Here is a 20,114-nt window from a genome sequence, read left to right as displayed (position 1 = left end):
CTACAGATCTGATCTTACACATGCCACAGTCTCTCACAGACATGTAAAACACTAACATAACCAAAGCCAAGATCACCAAGAGTGTTTGGTGTCTAAATTGAAGTGGTGTCAATGAAGTCAGCAGCCAGAAGAGCTTTGTGTTAAGTACTGTGCTCTGATTCTTACTGAACAGTTCTACTTGTGACTTACTACAAGCTTACCCTGGGGAGAAGCACTCCTGTGTTAATGCAGAGGAAAACACATTGCTGCTAAATGGTAGGATCCAGCACATGAGGTGGGAGGTGAGGGTGAGCAAAGGCCCTTCCAGAGCAGTTTAATGAGATGAGTTTCCTCTGTTGACAGAGCCATTTCCATTTGATGTTTTCATTTTTCTCTGACTGGTCAGAAGGGTTTAATCACATTGTCTCCACAGGTCCCAGCCAAGACAGACTGTGTGATGTGTTTTGGTCCCGTGGTTCCAGATGGCTATGGAGTGTGTTACAACCCCATGGAGGAGCACATCAACTTTGCAATTTCAGCCTTCAACAGCTGTGCTGACACAAACGCAGCCCGCATGGCACATTACCTTGAGAAAGCACTGCTAGACATGAGGGTCTTGCTCCAGGCTGCTCCCAAATCCAAACTGTAACAGGGAAACCCCCCAGTTAAATGGGCTATCCCTGATGCACTGAAGCTCCCAGTTCCTCAGAAAATTATTCAGAGAACAGCTTGCCCTGGAACCTAAGAAGATCTCTACCATTTGTTTTCAGCAAGGTGTTACAGAATAGTCACCCACAGACATCAGACTCCATATGAGAGGAAACACTGCCTCAAAGCAAAGTAGAACTGAGAGGGCCTCTCCCATCAATGCAAAGTGCGCCTTCCTGTCCTCAAAGAGGACACAAATATAATTTTTATGAAAACTACTCTAAGGGAATACAGAAAGCACAGTCCTTGCCAGTGTCTAAATCCATTTGGTGAGGAAGGTAGTTCTTGTGCATGAGAAGCAGGGAATGTTTATTGTATGACAGAACTACTGCAAGACCAAGTCTTTTTCCTGGTTTCATCTTCTGAAGAGCATCTTCCAGTCTTGACTGAAGATTTTTCTACTGCTCCAGCAAAGCCTCATCATTCAGCTTCAGCAAGGGGAGAAGGAAGTTAAGCCAGAGCAGATCCAGTCTCATTAGAGTACACTGCACTACTTATCCCAGGCACTCCAACCAGTACAGGTTTTGCAGGAATGTTCTCTTCCCCTTGTTCAGGACACTGGATCTCCTTCATCTTACACTGACCTTCTTAACAACAGGACATTACTTGATACAAACTAAGGTGATTTTTACTGTTTCACGTTATTTTTGTTATTCTTGCTTTTTGTTCAGCTTCCTGCCGTGGTCCTACCATTGATCATCCAGCTCAGCCTTAAGCTTTTTCCCCATAAGGCTTCTACAAAACTCTCCTCATGTAAGTTTTACCAGCTTTGGTTTCAGGTACCTTCACATCTGCAGAGATGAGAAGGAATTTCCTAGCCAATTAGCAGGACACTTGCTCCATTGTCCCTTTCTTTGGAGCTGAGGAAAAGAAAAAGATGCTGACTCTATTAACAAGCCACATGCCTGCTGTCCTCAGGACACACATTAACCCAATGTGGTTTTACACCTTGCTTTCAGAAACAGCATTTTTGTGCACAATGTTATGCCTGAGCTGTGGACAAACAAGGATGTTTCTGATGGGAACTCCAGAACATACTTCCATTCCTTCCACAGAGCTGAAATCCGTTAAAGGACAAAGGAAAAAAAGCTGCAGAAACCCTTCTTTCACTCTGCTGTAACAAGGCAGAAAATCTTGAAAAACAGGAAGAAAGAAGGGTACACATATACCCTGTAGTTTTTTTCTGCACTGTGACAGCCACTGTTCCTTGCACAGCACCTTTTCTGCCACTCTGGGGAGTTATTTCTTACTGAAATACTTCTCCAATTTGTGCCAGCTTTATTCTGTGAGAGAATGATCTCATGTGATACTGTTTTTATGTTCAGTTGACAAACTTGAGACAGTGAAAGATTATATATAAACATTAACATACAATGGTAGCATAGGAACTGCTTCCAAGCAATCTGTCAGAACCCAAGCTCCTGACTACACTTTTATTTAGTAAAACCATATGGTAATAAAGGAATCTAGTGCTCTTTCTGCAGTAGGAATTCTGTATTTAAATTGCACACCCTTCAAGATGTGTCTGCTGGGATGTCATCATAAACAAGAAGCATTAGGAGTGTGATGGCCTGTTTTGTTAACAGGGAAATAATTGCAAGGGACATGATCAAAGTGCCTTGATGAACATATGTGAACAAATTTGCACTAAAGCTTTTTAAAGTAAAAGAAGAAAAAATAATTCTAATTTGCTTCTCAAAATATACATGCCAATGCTTTGGCATTTTTTTCCTGAAAGGATGTTATTTCAAAGTGTCTATCTTATACCTAATAACATACCTTAAAAGAGGAAAATTTAATTGAAACTCACCTGCACAGCCAGTGATTGTATTAAACTTGATTGAAATGCCACTTTCACATCATCTACATGGATTTAGTTGATCTTTTAGAAGAATCCTGAATGGAGTGAGACAGCCTAAAAACATGAATAGGAGCACTACAGACCTGCAAGCAGAAATCCCTGCCCTGGTGACTCCTCTGTATCAATCAGACTGAAAACTGCAAGAGGATACTCAGTATTATCAAACTCTAAATGATTGTGTAAATACGACAGACAAGAACAAACCTTACTGGAATAACATCTGGATTTATGGAGCCTTTACATGGAAAAAAATATTCCCTTTGCCAAAGTAATCCTCCCCCCATACTGAATCAGCCTCTGTTGCCAGGGGATGAATTCTTTTTCCATGTCTGCAATGCCTTCAAGCACAAGTAGTGCCACTGAAGTATTTGAAACTGGCCCTTTTCCACTTCTGTCTCAAAGGGGAAGGCTCTCAAAGCAAAGTGCCTATAAAGACTAAGCATAAGCATGTGCTGCTGAAGACTGTATCTCAGAAGATTGGATTGATCTATTCTGGATCTAAATCTGGACATCCCACTAGCTTCAGCAGAGTACAGCTGCAGGGAGAAGACTCAAAGAGATACAAGATTCATAAACCACCTAATGCATCCTTAAAACACAGAGCTGAAATTCAGATGAATGAGGTTGATTTTTAAAGTGCTTGAAAGGACACTAAAATCATTACAAGGTTTTTCCTTTAAAAAGTCTTTTCTTATGGCACAAGTTCTAAAATGTGATGTCCTTCTGGTTTGCATCTTCAAGATTTTTTCACTGTTGACTCACTGAATACTGTTCTCCCTGTTTCTGATTGTTTTATCAAGAGATGCCCATTGTCTTAAAGGCACATTAAGTAGAAGGAACTAAAGCTCCAGAAAAATGACTGATTTGGAACAAATTATTTCAGAAATTCATAGACTGAAAATATTCAGATAACTCTTGGGGTATGAGTGCAATTTTTGACACAGCCTGATAGTGTTGCATGTTTTGCTGGTTAGCTGTGTTAAATACTGTTGGGTAGTGGGATCCATGTCATGCAAAGTTTGGAAATGTTTGTTGAATAAACTGGGACACAATAAACAGATAAATGCTACAAAAAGGCTTAAATCTCCTTAAACACTGCAGAAGTTACATAACTGCTCTTCATGGGACAATGTTTGTGTGGGGATAGCAAGAACAGTGAACCACAGCATTCTGTCACCTTCCTTTTATTGTCACATCTCCATCCAGCCCCCTTGAGTACAGGGGAGGAAGAGAAATCATCTGCTTGCAAAGCCACATATTCCAAAGAAAACATTCAATTTCAGAAAACTAGTGGCAGGAGATTTCATACAAGTGTAGGATAATAAGGCAGAGCTCAAATCTTTTTCCTGCACAGCACCATTTAGTTAAGAAAATCCATGGAATCACTAAGAAATTTCTACTGTATATCAAGTATTGCAAAGATTTCTGAAAAAGTACAGCAAAAGTAGGCAGAAGATGCAGATTACAAACAACTCAGAGAGAACAGAGGAGAGTTTATTACAGTGTCTTACAAGAACTCTTCTTCCTCTCCCTAAGAATTACTGTAGGAAGCTTGGGTTTGAAGGCAACATGAAGTAGAACAGCTTTTTACACTGCACTGCTCTCCATGAGGAGATGAACCCTCTTCCCTATGCTCAATAGGTGTTTCCATGTATTTATTTTTTCCAGCAGTCTGTCATAACAGCTGGAGAGGCTGGGGAAGTGCTAAGCCACGCCTGAAACAATCCACTCCTTCAGCAACCTTGGAAGAGAGCTGTGATCTCTGTTCTGGCTTTGTCAGTGCACTTACAAGAGATATAAAGAGGAAATGAATTGTTTTGCAAGACATCAAGTACCAGTTTTCAGACTGAAACATGTGGTACCACCATGTCACGGGACCTGTCTGATGTCCTGTCTCATCCAACAGAGCTGGTCTAAGGCAGACCAAATGTCCTTGTGAAAGCTGCAAGATGCCTCTTGATTATGATGCACCTTCAAAGCAGATCCAGTGCTGGGGTCCTTCAGATGTTACAGGATTGTTTGTGTTATGCAAGTGCTAAACAGTTTTTTAAAAATTTATATATAAACTTGCTGTACCAACTGAAAACAGTTCATTTACTACCCGTAGCTATTTAAACACAGAAATTTAAACAGCCTTCATTCCTGATCTCCTGAATCAGGATTACTTTCTACAGTTTACACTCTGGGTGTCCAACAGCAGCTCCCATTTCCACACAAACACACAAACTCCTATAGCAACAGGCACAGATGAAAACTTAAAAACCAAAAAACAGCATGAACAGCAGAAAAAAAAAAATCTCACTTCAAGCAGCTTTATAATGCAGGAGTCTGATTAAAGTGGAGATAGTAAAACAAGCAGCAAGACTCAGATGTGACAGTCATTTTACCTCTGCTCATGACTGCATCGAAGGCACACCGATGACCTTTGAGCCAGTTCAGAAGCTGTCCTTTATCTGTGAAAGTTCAAGTCAATTGTGCTTTGAATAAATACTTCTCTGTAGTTACACTTGAACTGCTGCATTATATACTAGAAATACAGAAAGTGTCCATGCACAGCCCTGAAGCACTTGGAGGATAGCCCTTGCCAGGTCAGTTCATGGCTCACAGAGGTCGAAGGCATCACCAGCACACAGAGATGGCAGGCACACTCCCACAGAGACACAGCATCCAGAGCCACCGGAGAACCGCAATGGAAGAAGGATGGACAGCAAAACTTGCTTGCAGGAGTTCAGCATTCAGGGTTACAGCTGCAGAACCCCAACCAAGCTACTGTGATAACTGGCAGGAGCCTCTGCTAGGACAATTCTCTACTTGGAGTTCATGGATGGAGTCTAACAGGGCTCTTCAAGGAATAATTCAGAGAGCAGCTGAGCTAGTTGTTAGTCATTTGCCTTGTTCATTTGTGGTTGTCACTATGTTCATTCTTAAAAATCCCTCCCTTAAGTTCTAACAGAAAAAAAAAATCCAGTGCTTAAGACAGAGACCAGCAACTGAATTTTGTAAGGCTTTGGGCTGACTCACGGGAGCACAGCACTGCTTATAACCAATGGGCTTCCCAGTGCCCTCAGCACTCACTCAGTACAACAAAAGCTGTACAGAGCACAGCACCCCTGAGATAATAAAAGTGTAAAGGAAGAGATGGAATAAATGTGAGATATGTATGATAATCCTGCCACCTAGAAGAGATTCTGAAAAGGACACTCTTGCTAATTACACAACAGGAGCAGCAGTGAAAAAAATACGAGTCAGTATATTTGTGTTTTTCCTTTGTTTTACACACACACTCCCCTTAACTGGTATCCATGCAGGATTCCCTGCAGAACTGTCACTAGTGTTAAAAATCAGATCTTTACAGTCTGTCTTTTTGTCTGTACAAAGTACAGTTGGAATTGATTTTGATCTCTCAAACTGACTGCAGAAAGGAAGGTCTTCCTCTCCCTTCTGTCTAGGTCACCCCTCCTAGATTCCCTCCCTCTTAAGAACCATGTTAAGAATGAGAAGCCCTAATTAAACATGATCAACTTGATATTATAGTTTTGTCATCTTCTTCCAAAAAAAATTTTTTTAAAAAAAGCAAAACACACAATCAACGCCTCACCCACCCCATAAACAATAGTTCCATTTAAAAAAATAAATAAATAGTGTGTATATTTCATGCTGAAAAAAAAAGTCACAGAAAGGATTCATTTTTGGTTTTCCCTCCCCCGAACACGACACCAGGCATTTTCTCCCCCCTCCCCTGACGTAGACACGATGGTACATCCAACCATGTGCATCTGTGTTCAAAATGAGTTTCTACTCCTGCACGGTCCCACATGCATCAGGGAGCATCCAGCTTAGCTGCTAAAGCAGAGCAAAGGCTTTCAGGTTTTGGGTATGGTCCCTGCCTGTTCCTTTGGTCCGTCTGTTAAAAGGCTCCTTGCTGCTCCCAGTCTCTGCTCTTGTCTGTCTCCGTTGGAACGCGCCCCGGTCCCCACGTGCCGGTCACTGCAGCTTCGTACCCAGCTTGCGCTGTCTGTTCCTGCAAGGCAACACGGGCACAGGTGACACAGGGGACCCAGCCCAGGGGCTGCAACGAACCACAGGGAAATGCAGGAGGATTGAAGTATGCCTCTGCTTAGCTCCACGCAAAACTGAAGTGCCCTGCCATGCCCAAGCTGATCGTTCCTTCCCTCTCCCCACCCTCCCAGAACACCCACCCCATCTCCAGTGCACACAAGCTCATGTGTGGATGCAAGATTATAAACAATTGCTTGCAAAAACCATAAGCCAGGGAGCTGAAATGCTACTTAAATGAGATTAAATTCTTGACTCACACCCTCTCCAGACTCACCTTTCAGATGCAGTCTTTAACCCACAACTCAGTATTTCCTTACTTTGAGCTATTCTACCCACAGCAGCCAAAAATTATCAGCTACATATCAGAGAATTAATTAATAACTGCATCTGAAAGGTCAGAACAGCAACAGCTCCTCCATTCCCAACAGAACTTACCTTGCTTCTGCTCTCGTGACTGTGTATTCAAACCACAGGATGTTAGGAATGAGGCTGGTATCTCGGATTAAAAAGAACTCTGAAATTGGCCTGGAAAAGGACAATGTGGTGGAAAGGGGGAAATAATTAGACTTTCTTCACCGGAATTTTGATTTAAAAAAAATAAAAAACCCCAAAACCTGCTCTACTTAACAGTACTATTCTATTACTTCAGGCTGTCAAAAAAATTCTGTGTTCAATTTTAAAAAAACATTTTTTCTTTCCTTATGCAATATTTCCAGACTATATTACATGTAAATAGCTCTGCAATTTGACTAGGTCATTAGACATTCATTAAGAAAGGTCTGCTGTTCATCTTGCAAAGCTCCTCCAGCAGGCTTGCCACACCTCACAGCTTTAGCAGGGCTTTACAAAATGTAGCAATTCATTGAATTCCCTCTTCCCCACCCTTATCAAGAACACGTGATCTTTTGTATATATGCATGTACAAGAAAACATGGAGGAACAAAGTAGGTTACACAACAGCCAGTATGCAAAACTGGGACAGAGCCCAGGGATTCTCATCTCTAACATCCATAACAAACCTCCACAGAATAAAGAGACTTACCACGCAGCTATCCTCGGGAAGAGGGGAGTTAGGATCTCCTGTGTGAAGGCAAACCAGGCTATGGCCATGATGCTTCCTGCCACACCTCCATATAGGACTTGGCTCCAGGTGTGGTAAAGCAAATAAACCCTGCAGTGGAAGAGAAGAGTCACCAGACAGGCTTTAAAACAAAAGGAGCCAAGACTCAGGAGCTGAGGTGTCACTGGACCCACAGACATGGGTGCAAGCTATCCTCCAGACATTAGAAGTGGAGGTCTTTTTTCAGTAAAAAGCTGGCAAAAATAGTGGGGGGACAAAAATGTGGAAAATTCTTCCCTGCTACAGCAGTTTCAGCTTGGAGCACTTTTAGTTTGAGCTTAACTCAAAAACCCTCCACCCATCTTCAGATCAGCTGAAGAACTAATACTGTTAGTTCTCACAAGAGACTTTTCCAAAGGCAGTAACAGGACAAGTCTCCTCCAGGCCACCAAAGGCTTTCAAGAACATGGACAGCAATTTTTTGTGTGATTTTAGTGCTCTCCAATGTGACAGGCACAGTGGCTACATGACCAATGTGCTCACTGTGACTCCACTCAGAGCTGCACTGTTGGCCTGCACAAGCTACATTCAAAATTTTTTTGCTCACATATCATTATGATCATCTTATCTGACCTTCTGTCTAACATAGGTCACTTGATTTCCTCTAATTTTGTTTTAATTAGACCATATACCGCTGACAAATTTGTCCTGTCAGGCTTTTAAAATAATTAGTAATAAGTAATCAGCTGTAGAGTACAGTCAACTGTGCCAACAGGTAATTACTTTCCTGTGGAAAATGTGACCCTATTTCTAGCTTGAATTTGTTTGTTTTTCCAATTACTGGAGCTCACTTTACATTTAATCTACTAAAGAGGAAAAAAAGTCATGATCACAGTTCTATTTTCTTTATCCATCTCAATACAACCAATTCTTGCGAGCCAACAGCTATAAATGTTTTGATTAACTAATGCTCAAGCAAAACAGTGGGACTGATCAGCTGTAGCCCTCCACATGCTGCAGATGCTGCTGTGCCCAGGCATGGGGCAATGCCTCCACACTTAGTGCTGGAAAGAGAGCAAGGCAGTGAGGCTGGATGGAGCATGGCACAAGTTCAGCTGATTTGGGGTTTTGTAAATGTGAAGCACCACACACGGAGAACCTTTGTTTATTGAGTCTCATGGCAACACTTCTACAAAGCTCTGACTCGTGTGGCACAGCAGAGAATTAGGTGGGAAAGGCAGGATAAGGAATGCCAGGGCTGCTGGCTGGGACAGGCCACGAGGATGGATGAGAGCAGAAGAGAAACAGTTGCTCCCTACCTACTATATGAGACTAGCAAAGCCACTGTGACGAGGCAGATGGACAGCACGTGTCGCCACAGCAAATCCAGAAACCTCGCGTTGTTTGTTTGGTGCATTCTGAAAGAGATGGAGAGCCATTAGCACAGGGCAGGGAGCTGAGCAGTCCTACCCTCCCTCTGAAACCCTAGGAAAGCTTTGCTCCACTGGGGTCATGGGCAGTTCAATCCCATCCCAGCAGCAATCTGTCCCACTGGCAGCAGTTAGAGAGCAGCCAAGAAGCCACACGTGTTTCTCTCAGCTGTGAACAGGGATTGCTGTGATGGAAGGCAGGATGCTCACACTGATGTGAGAGGCATGTGCTGGGCACATGCAACAGGGAGCCAAGACAGAATCCCCTCCATCACCTACAGAGCCCGGAGGAACTGCGAGTTTTGTCTTCCTCCACACACAGAGCCACGAGACAGAGCCATGCCCCAGCAAGAATTTCATTAAAGCACAAGTAAACCCAGTACTTGGTAAGGGAAATCAACTAAAGTCATGCAAGTGGACAGATGGTATTAGCCAAAAGACTGTAGATAACCCCACTGAAACTGAGACAAAATGAGAAAGCAGCTCTTCATTTCTCCTCCCTGTCCCCCATCTCCTCCCTCGCACTGGGGCACCATCACAGCTTAGAGAAAGAAACTCCAGCCCTACATTCAGATTGAGAGACATGCTCCAATCCCACCCGAGCCACAACAAATTGTGCAGGTCCTCAGATTTAATTCCATTATCCCACTCAAGTGGCACCCAGCAAGGGAGCCACCCATTTCAGGTGTTTCAACATATTAACAGCCAAAACCTGACCTGGAATTTTTACCTTAAATAAAGGAACAGAAAGGAATAGACAGAGAAAAACCACATGAATTGGGAGTGGCTGGACGGCATCCCATATTTTGTGGTCACTGTTGAATGGGCTTCTGGGAAGAGAAGAAAAAAGATGATGGTCAAGGTATGGTCAGCAGCTGGAACACTCCAGATGTGAAGCCAGACCGTGCTGCTGGAGCATGCACAAAGCTCACAGGACACGTCCCTGCTCAGGAGGCTCTGTCAGCCTTTTTACACCCAAACATCCACAGCCAACACGAGGCAAAGGGGGAAAACCCCTCTAACTCCCCCCAGTCAGCATTCCACCCCAACTCCCCTGACACCACCCCATTCATGGTCCATACCCTACCTTCGCACGGCCGAGGCTCCCGGATTACATTTTTTATTAACCAGTTCACTGCCTCGTTGAACACCAGCCCTCCCAAGAAAGAGATCTGTGAAGGCAAGACAGCTGTGTCATCCCCTCTAAGACATCCTTCTACTTACCAGGCTCTCTCTGTTGGTAAAACCCCAAACATTATGCTTCTAATTTTCTTTTTTGACTACTAGAGTTAAAACCAATGGCTTCCAAATTCTATACCTGAGAAGAAAAGCATTTATTTTCATCTCACTTTCTATGTGGCAACATATTGTGTACATGCAGCTTTTCAGCAGCTGACACACAGAAAGACAAAAATGGCACAGTAGAGCACTTCTGCCAGCACCTTGCACCACTGAGTGCAGAAAGTGACCTTTCTAATAGGGCAGGTTTTTGGGAACTGGCTTTTCCCAGTGACCAACAGGGGGAGTGCAGACACTGTTATTTGGGTAAATAGTTTAAAACAAAGGTGACTTTTTAGGCTTTCTGGCTTTTCCCTCTATGAATATTTTCATCTTGAAGCTGCTGTCTTCAGTCTAAGATGAATTCACATTCTGAGCTAAGCCAGACCTGGTAGCATTTATTTTTGCTCTTCAACTTCACAGCTCATACACCTCCCCTAAATTAGCCTGCTGCTGTGATCAAATTCCCAGCTGGTGATGACACTGCCTCCTTAGCACTCAGACCTATTCCACATGATGAAGCAATTTTTCACTCCACATCCTGAGCCACATCTCAGGCTGCTGCAAGTCAGCCAGTGTCTCTCTCCTGCCCAGTGGTGACTTCCCACACAAAGAACTGAGAAACAACCTCAGCACTTGTCTCCTCACCAACACCAAACAAATCCCTGTATGGAGAATCCTATCAATCTGTGCAATAGTTACTCTGGCTTCTTTTCTCTTTTGGGCCAACACAAAACCTTTGAGTTGTCAAAACTGTACAGCTGCCTTCCTTAATTAAAAGTCCTATCCCAGGTCCCTTGGGCCACTGGTTCCCATGACACTGTGGCCCCACATTTGAAATGTGCTGTCAAAATCCTTTCAGTGGCCCCTGTTTTATCTGTTTACTGAGGACAAATGCTACAAGAGGTTTATATGTCCTAGAGGGAGTTTATCCATGACACTGATTCCCAACTACCTGGCAGAGCAGATAAAAAGCATTTTAAGAATTTGGACTGAAACAAGTCTTTTCTGCCCCTGGTATTCAACTCACATTTAAAAAAACAGCTCTTAAAGACAGATCCACTCCCTTGGAAAGCTTTAGGTTTTACTTTTATCCCCTTTTCTGCCTCAGTAGTTCAAAGAAGGTGTGTGTAACTCAGGGGGATGCACTATTTCCTGAATATGCTGCCCAGTGCTATGATCCTTCTGGATCTTGGGAGTGTTCCTACTCTGCAACAGCATTCTGTACTTCCTCAGACATCTCCCTCGATGGCTCTGGACAGATACTGTCCAAAACACACCAGAGAAGTCAGAAAAGGCTGAGCAGCCTTTTAACCTGGTACGGGTGCTAAGTGTCTCCTGCTGCTCCCTGACAGGAAGATGGCTTTCCTCAGCTTGCTCCTTTTAGAGAGAAAAAGAAGTGTGAATACAGGAGCCCCAGGTGACAAAGGAAAAGACTTTTGTCATAAGGAGAGGCTGGGAAGGGAGAGAAGGACTCACCGTGTGAAGCTCTCTCTTGAATATGATGAGTGTTACAAAGCCAACAATAATGAATATTGGACCAAGACTCAAATAAGCTAAAAGCTGGCCAGAGAAATCACCTGGGGAAACAAAGAAGAGAAACCAATCAGTGTGAACTCCACAGGTACCTGCCTGTTACCACAACATGGGTCAGTGAGAGCCCTGCACCACAGAGCAGAGGGGCAAACTCAGCAGTGCAGCAATTCCCTGTGCTCCAGAAGGACAGAGGAGCTGAGGCAGGGGGACAGCAATGCCTCCTTGCAGGTTCAAAATCAAGGGTGAAAGGAACCTGGAATCATCCAGCAGAGATTACTGCCACCCACTTTACAACAATAACCATGGGTGTGGGCCCAGAGCCACTTTAATCCAACATGAGCACAGGCTGCTGCAAAAGAGGCAGCATCTTTCCCTTCTCCTCATTCCTATTTCTTCTCTGAGACAGCAAAGAGTCCCCAAACAAATCCTTTCCCACTCCCTCACCAAAATGGGTTAGTTTTCAGCTGGATCAGCTTCCTAATCTGTCTCACCAGGTGTCTGCACAAACACCAGCATTAGCAAAATGGGAAGGAAATAAACAGCTAAACATAGGAGATGTCAGGGAAATAAAGGAGATTCTGCCGTTTTAACCAGTTGCCCACTTGTGCCACACAGAGGGGGATTTGGGCCTCCAACCCAAATAATTAACATCTAGTTATCCCCCAGGGAGAATGAGGGAGCAGCAATGGGACCTCACAGAGGTCATAAGGTCCCTCAAAACCTTTACTCTGAACTGCAACAGACACAGAAGTGGGCAGCCACAGTGAGGAGCAGCTGTGCATTTTGATCCAAGTTTCTCTTGCCTCTCTTCCCCAAAAAGGGATGCATACAGAAGAATTTGGAGAAAAGATGTCAGCACAAATTCTGAGGACACAAAAAATTATCAGAGCAATTTTGCTCCAACATCAGCAATTTGTATGAGAAGAGCCAGAACTGTCTGCCAGGGAATCTTTAAATACAGAAGTCACAAACTCGCTGTATGAACCCAGAGAGCAACAGAAGAGATGGATACTTGGAGTACTGGTTCTCACAGCCCAGATCTTCTCCATCCCATCACTGAACACAAAAGGCTCAGCCCCCACATAAACTGGTCCTTCTTCCCCCCCTCAAAAGGAAACAGGATGCCTCTGCAAGTCTGAGCATTGGACTCATTCCTAGATCAATTGCACTGCAAGGCACCCAGGCTCCCCAGCCCACACACCCACATTTCAAAGCAGCACTTGGCAAAAAGGACTTTAACCTCAGCCTCTGAGTGCTGGAACTGATAAAAAAAACCAAGTTATTGCTCCTTTACAACAAAGTTCACACTGCTGATGTTATTGCCACATAGTTGTGGTTACATCAGGTATAGTGCATGGGAGCCTCTGGAATTCCAAACTCTGGGTTAAATTTGGGAACCAGCAACATCATCAGCAAGGATTACCAGCAGGAGTCAGGTGAAAGGAGGAAGATTTGGAGGACAAAACCCCCAAGCACTCTGGGTTTCCACTGAAGTGAGGTTCTGCTTTGGTTTTAACCTGAAAAGCACTGGAAGACACTGAATTTGAAACTTTTCTTGCTCCAAATGGCAGGTTTGTCTTGCATCAGGTGCATTCCAAATGCTCCCAAAGCAATGGGTTATGGTAACACAAAGGGGATGTAAGTGACAGTACCAGTTACTTGGCAATAGACAATCAAGCCCCTTATGGTTTTGCACAAATCACAAACTCTCAACAAAATAAGCTCTGTCATCAATGATGAGGGAATTCAGGAGAGAAGCCACCTTGTCAAGAGACAATTAAACTACCCTGAAAGCTTTAGGAATACTTTCCAGAAGTCTCAATTCCAGCATTACCAAATAAAGAGAACTCATCATCAAGAGATCACCGTGTTTCAGATCATTCATTCTGTTAATCCAGGGTACATAAAGGCTTACACTTCCCCATTAAAAGCTGTAATTTTGTCAAGTAGAAATAAAACCAGATTATTTATCTTCTCAGAGGGTTCTATTTCTTGTGCAGATGGTGGAAAGGTACTTAAACAAGTAGTCTTTTAATTTAAATAGGATTAGGAGCGGTGAACTCAAAATCCTCTGTTATGTTACATGATAACATTCCCAATAAATCAAATCACCCAGACTTCACAGGCACAAGAACCACACCTGAGAGGGGAACCAGACACCATCACTCCCTACAGGCACAAAGCCCTTCACTCAATCTTAACACAAAAGCTCCTCAAATATTCCAGCAGCCCATTTAGAGCAGATATCACTATTAGTACTTCATGTTCCTGTGGCTAATGGCAATTCAACACAGTCACATTCTGAAGCCACTTCTTCTACAGAGGAGGCAAATAAACAGCTGGGCACTGAAGGCAGCACTGGAGCTACCTCAGGAAGACACTAAAGCCATCACAAACAGCCCCACTGGCTCAGCAGCTCCAGGCAGAGCTTCAGCAAGTAACCCAGCTCGAAAGGACTGGAAATCCCCAGAGGAGGAGGCAAAGTGAGCTCTGAGAGAAAGGCCAGCGCTGCTCAGCGCTCCGGGGGCCTTGGAGCGTGATTGCTTCTGCCACTGCTGCCTCCTCTCACGCTCCAGTGCGCTCCGAGACTTATTCCCAGGGAAAGGAGACGTGCAGGACAGCCACGGTTTAAAGTCCAGGCAGATCTAGCAAGCAGCACCCCTGCCTTTTTTAATAAAAAATTAATTTTCCTTTAATTTGCTAAACTTGGGAATTTTAAAGCAGTTGCTCCAACCAGCAAGAAGAGAGACAAAATCATTGCAAAAATGCAAAAAGATAATCTACTTGGGTTTCATTTAGTTTTAAATTCTGCTTTTTAAAAGTCCAGCCTTCCCTGGACATTATTTGGAGCTCAAAAAGCAAAAATCAAGGATGCAACTACCCCATTTTTGGGCAGCCAAGAGATAAGTACGTGCAGCACTATACATAGCTCAGACACATGCTATTTTTTTCAGCCCTCATTCAGCATCTACTTCTGCTCCAATTCAACATTTTACCCAGCATCCTGTCGGTGGAAATAGCTGAGCTTCTTCACCACATCTACTCAACCTGTATAGGATGTAAAAATGTGAATCAACAACCCCCAACCACATCCTACCACAAGACTGAGCTTTGCCACCACCACTTCCTATTGAAGGATCTATTTGTGGCACTGACACTGGTTGTGTGCTCTTGGCCAAGTGCATATGTGCAAGTTGCACAGACAACATGCAGTGTCACTAAATATTCATGATATAAAAGAGTCATTTCCTCTGCTTGTGAATATCCCCATAACACGAGCTGTGGGACAGCAATAATATCTACAGGAGGCTTCAAATGATGGCATAGAGGCAGGAATTAGACATAACTTCTGCAGGGAGATTAAACTTAAACCCTGCATTAAAGCAGCCAAGCAAGAGTGGGATCTGCTTCTTCCAGGAGATGCTGCTCTGCTCTGGAATGAGCCCTGACTTGTGAGGCCCGCACAGAACCACAGGAGGGTTATCAGAACAAACATTCCTATAGGAGCTGCATGTGCTGATCCTGAACAGCAACAAGAACTGCTGAGCCAAAGCACAGACACAGCACCTTTGAACCCCTTCACGCACTGCACACCCACCTCTCCAACTCTGCCTGGCTGTAGGAAACATCCTGGAGAAACTGGGAAAATGGGAATATTCTGTCATTCGGCAGAGAAAAGGTTTGGCACATCAGGTTTCTCTCCTTAAAGAATGTGTCCAGTGTGAGAAAGTCCCAGAGCTCTAAGAATCCCAGCTGCACTGAAGAGAGGAAGTTTTCTTTCTTTTCTCCAAATAATAATAAAAAACCCAAACAAACCAGGAACTCAATGTTTCTCCAGTGAAACTCACCCTACAGGCAGGAAGTCCCTGAAGATGAGTTTTAAGTCTGCAGCACAAAGTCATCCCATGCAAAGCAATGCATACGGGAAAAAACACCCTAATTATACCCATGACATGACAGGATTTAGTTCAGTTGTTATCAAACAAAAACCCTCAGACTCAGTGTGTGCCAATACCTTCAGAGTAACATCCACTGCTCTGCAGTAGTCAAAAAGGCAAGAACATTTTTAAGAGCACAACAGAAGTTACTGTTACAGCACTACAAAAATTTATTATGCAATTGTGGTGTCACCAGCTAAAAAGGGAGAGTACACACAGAAAAGGCAAATAGAATGGGGACAAAGATAAGTATGCAACAGCAGCCATTCAGAAAACATCAAATAAATCAGATTTTCAGCTGCAAAAGGAAAACAGATGATACAACAGTTCTATAAAGTCATGAATTATATGGAGAAATTGACAGCAAACAATTGCTGCCTCTCACTGCACATGAGAGAGTGTTTGATGAAATTACTGAGCAGTGGACTTAACAGAAAAGAAACAACAACCACATTAAACTACAAAGCTCAGTGCCAAAGATACCATGAGATCCAAAGCGGGAATGGATTCAAAGAACAATTAGAGATACAGCTTTTATACATCCATCAAGGGCTTCACAGCCCTGATGCAATCACCAGCTCATTACTGGAAGGACACAGGGAAGAAGGATCATTCCTGCCTACCTGCCAGCAACCTGACACTATGCCAGGTCATTCCTTGGTCTCACCAAAGCAGAGCTGGTAATATGAAATGCTCCAGGATCAAAAAATTCTGGAAGCAGCAGCAGGATGATATTTTTACAGGCTGTCTTCTGCAGCAGCATGCTTTAGCACACGCAGGCAGCACTGCCATGGCTGATTTTCTTCTCCCTATGTTTAATCCTAACATTCCCTATGGGTAGTATTTCAGTCAGGTCTCCAAGACTGCATTCCTCAGACCAGTCTGCAGTTGATTACCACAGCATTCATTTGCTGTTTCTCATTTATTTTGCTCAAAGTGGACATCACAGAAAGCCCTGGGGAGCTGTGCAGCCACACAAGCAACTAAGGATGGGTCTGATGTATTACTATTGATAAGGAAACATTAGATCAGAACAGGGAGCACCTTTCTGGAGACACCTCTCCCCTTCACAGTTAGAAGCAGAAGCTCAAATCCAGGCTTCTTCTGCCAGGCAGGAATCAGCAGTGACAGGTTTTTACCCGGTCCCAGGGAGCAGGACCATCACCCATGGCAGATGAAAGCTGGGGTTCTGCACTGGAAATCTTTAAAGATGTGAGGTTTTCAGAGGTGGTTGCCACAGCAGCTCAGCAGCCCTGGAATCAGCCAAGAGCCAAAGCTGTTTGCCACAGAGCAGTGCATGACATGCCAAGACAGCTTAATAATTGATGTTGGTAAAAGCAGGATCTATTTCTCGTTCCGACCCTCTCAGCAGCACAAGGCTGCATTAAGTCCACTGTGCTGAGCCTGCTGCCAACACCACTCCTTTATAAATATACATTATCTAGGCACTTTATGGACCTGGAGCTCAGATGTGCCCAGGCTGAATGTAAAGAGCTTTCTAAATAAAGTTAAGAGCACTTCCCCAAATCCAGGTAAAAGCTCCAGCCCTATGGTTTACTGCAAGTCATTCTTTTATACCAAAGTGTTGTCCACCTTGCCTTACTAAAGCTTTAATACTGCTTTCCACAGTGTTCTCCTGGAGAACATGCACAGCTTGGATGGGTGCTCTGTTTTCCAGGTAAAAAACCTGTCCAGGCCAGATTGGTGGGGAATGGAGCTAAACCCAGCTGGGGCTGGGCTCAGTTCTGAGGCAGGTTCTGTTTTATACATTTATTAATGAACTAGCTAAGGAGATTGATGATCACTTCACTGATGACACCAAGTCTCCCTGTGCTGGACACTGCTAAGGCCCCACCTCAAATCCTGGGGGCAGCTTTGTGCCCCTCACAACAAGAAAGGCATGGGCTGAAGCATGTCCAGAGGAGGGAACAGAGCTGGGAGGGATCTGGAGCACCAGGAGCAGCTGAGGGAGCTGGGGAGGCTCAGCCTGGAGAGACCTTCTGGCTCTGTACAACTCTGACAGCTGGGGGACAGGCATCAGGCTCTGCTCCCAGGGAACAGGGACAGGAGAAGAGGAAACAGCCACAAGTTGCACCAAGGGAGGTCTAACTTGGATATTAGGAAAAGCTTCTTCACAGAAAGGGTTGCCCAGCCCTGGCAGAGCTGCCCAGGGCAGTGGTGGACTCCCCGTGCCTGGAGGGATTTGAGAGCTGTGTAAATGTGGCACTTGAGGATGGGGTTTAGTGGTGGCCCTGGCACTGCTGGAGGAACAGCTGGACGTGGTGATCTCAGGGGCTTCTCCAACTTAAATGATTCTATGAAAATAAATTAACAAACTTTTATACCTCCAGCTGCTTTATTGTTTCAGTCCTTTGTCTCCACTTTATAGGCTTTCATAAACACACGTTTTATCCAAGATAAACACAGTGCCATCCCCTCCAAACACAACCGTAAGCTGGGTGGTGATTTACCCCTCCACACAATCATCTCCTCCCTTTGCCCGTCTAAGAGCTCTCAACAGAGAGAAGATATTCAGGTTATGTCACACTGTTCAAGATGTGACAGATAACCCTTGTGCAGCGATTTCCACCACCTTCATTTCCCAAACCAATCCAACAAATGGAGCACAGCACGCTCTGTGTATACTGCCAGGTTCAGATAAGGAGATAAGATACAAAGATGAATATATCGGTACTACTGGCAACATTATTTCCCATCTCTCCCAAACTGACACAATAATATATTTGAGAAGGGGGATGGCAGAGGAGCTGACAGTGTGGAGGAAAATGCAAGACAGAAAAGGAAATGCCAGTATTTCACATAAAGCATCAGAGAAAACCATGAAACAGCCATAAGGGGGAGGGCCAAGAAATAATGTATTGCCAGTGCCAGATATTTTTTCAGTGTTGTCACATTTCAAGTCTCCTAGCTAAATGGGCACTTTCAACCCAGAAGATCCCTAAGCACTTTAAAAGCTTTAGGAATTGCACTGCTGAGAGGAGATTTCATCAGGAACTAAAATTCAGTTAGTAAAACAGGACATACAGCAGCACTCCATGGCAAGCTGGGGTCTCACTAGAACTGGAAATACTGAGAACAGTGTTTGGACAAGATTTGGATGTTGAGCAAATGGTTAATACTGTAACTCTGACACTTCATTTTTTTGTTATCTCTGATCATAACAAGCACCTACAGGAGCTCCAAAGGGCCACAGGTACTGATGGGACACAGTTCAGACATATGCCAGCTAAACACAGACCCATTTGCTCTTGCACATCAGAAATTCATTCCATCTTTGTGGATCATCCCTGTCCCAGCTGGAACAGCCCATCCTGCACTCAGGCACCTCAACACTGCCAGGACACAAACCCACCGTGCCGAGAGCTGAGCCACAAAACACCCTGTGCCTGGAGTGCTCAGGGCATTCCCCTCAGCGCTGACTGACCCAAGCGCCCGCAGGAAAACCACCAGGTCCAGCAGGGACAGGGACACGCTGCCACCCCCACTCCAGCACAGCCCCCAAACCCCCCTGGCAGCCGAGCCCACCCGGGGGGCACGGCCGCCCTGGCACATCCCCGCTCCCTGGGGTGGCACAGGGCTCCCAGCGCCCGCCGGCACGGCGACACACCAAGCCAGAGCCTCAGCGCTCGGAGCAGGGAGGTGGCACCGCCACCAGCACGCCGCTGGGGCGGCAGCGGGACCTGCTGGCCGTGGGTGGGACCCTCGCCTCGAAGCCGGGGGAACCACACATGGCCAGAGGGCTGCAGGGGCGGCGGTGTGGAGCGGGCAGGGCGGCGGCGGAGGGCCGGGCGGCTCCGGGATCGCCGGGACGGAGCCGCCCCTCCCGAGCCCATTCCCGGTCCCCTTCCCCGACCCCCCCACCGCAGCCCCTCAGCCCGGAGCCCCCACCGCGCATGCGCAGCGCCGCTCCCGCCGCGGCTCCCAATCTGGCAGCGCGCCTCGCCGCCCCCAACGCGCACGCGCGCCCTGCCGCCTCAGCGCTGCTGCTCAATGGCTCACTATTTGGCAGCCGCCAGCGCGGCCCTCGGCGGCGCCGCGGGGCGGCGGGAAGGGGCCTGCCCCGCCCGGAGGCGCGGTGGGGAGGCCCGGCGGCGGCGAAACGGAGCGTTACCTGCAGGATACTCGACGTGAGTGAGGGAGACCGGCCGCCACGGCGCGGGCAGCGAGCACTCCCCGACTGCGGCCATCTTACCCGGATACCGGGCCGGGCCGCTACGGCCAATCGGGACGCTCTTGAGGGGCGG

At 45.4% G+C, this 20,114-nt stretch overlaps 2 protein-coding genes across 3 annotated transcripts in view; one reads left to right on the top strand and one right to left on the bottom strand.

The window, feature by feature from the left end:
• CRAT (carnitine O-acetyltransferase) overlaps positions 1–3,623 on the top strand; it is a 15,979-nt gene extending 12,356 nt beyond the window's left edge. For both annotated transcript variants that reach the window (XM_039719989.1, XM_039719988.1), the window contains exon 14: positions 413–3,623. In XM_039719989.1, the coding sequence (XP_039575923.1) occupies positions 413–628 (216 nt within the window). In that variant the 3' untranslated portion in view covers positions 629–3,623. The remainder of the gene's footprint in view (positions 1–412) is intronic.
• On the bottom strand, positions 2,420–20,114 carry DOLPP1 (dolichyldiphosphatase 1). Its single transcript, XM_039719991.1, has 8 exons — positions 19,982–20,114; positions 11,855–11,955; positions 10,185–10,269; positions 9,828–9,927; positions 8,987–9,085; positions 7,650–7,778; positions 7,043–7,132; positions 2,420–6,569 (listed from the first exon to the last, which is right to left on the bottom strand). Exons 1-8 carry the CDS (start codon positions 20,055–20,057, stop codon positions 6,533–6,535), a joined length of 717 nt encoding a protein of 238 aa, XP_039575925.1. The 5' UTR covers positions 20,058–20,114; the 3' UTR covers positions 2,420–6,532.

The sequence above is a fragment of the Passer montanus genome, unplaced genomic scaffold, assembly GCF_014805655.1.
Source record: "Passer montanus isolate IOZ18808 unplaced genomic scaffold, ASM1480565v1 scaffold43, whole genome shotgun sequence".
NCBI lineage: Eukaryota > Metazoa > Chordata > Aves > Passeriformes > Passeridae > Passer > Passer montanus.
The sequence above is the reverse complement of the archived record's forward strand: the minus strand, read 5'-3'. Positions and strand labels throughout refer to the sequence as shown.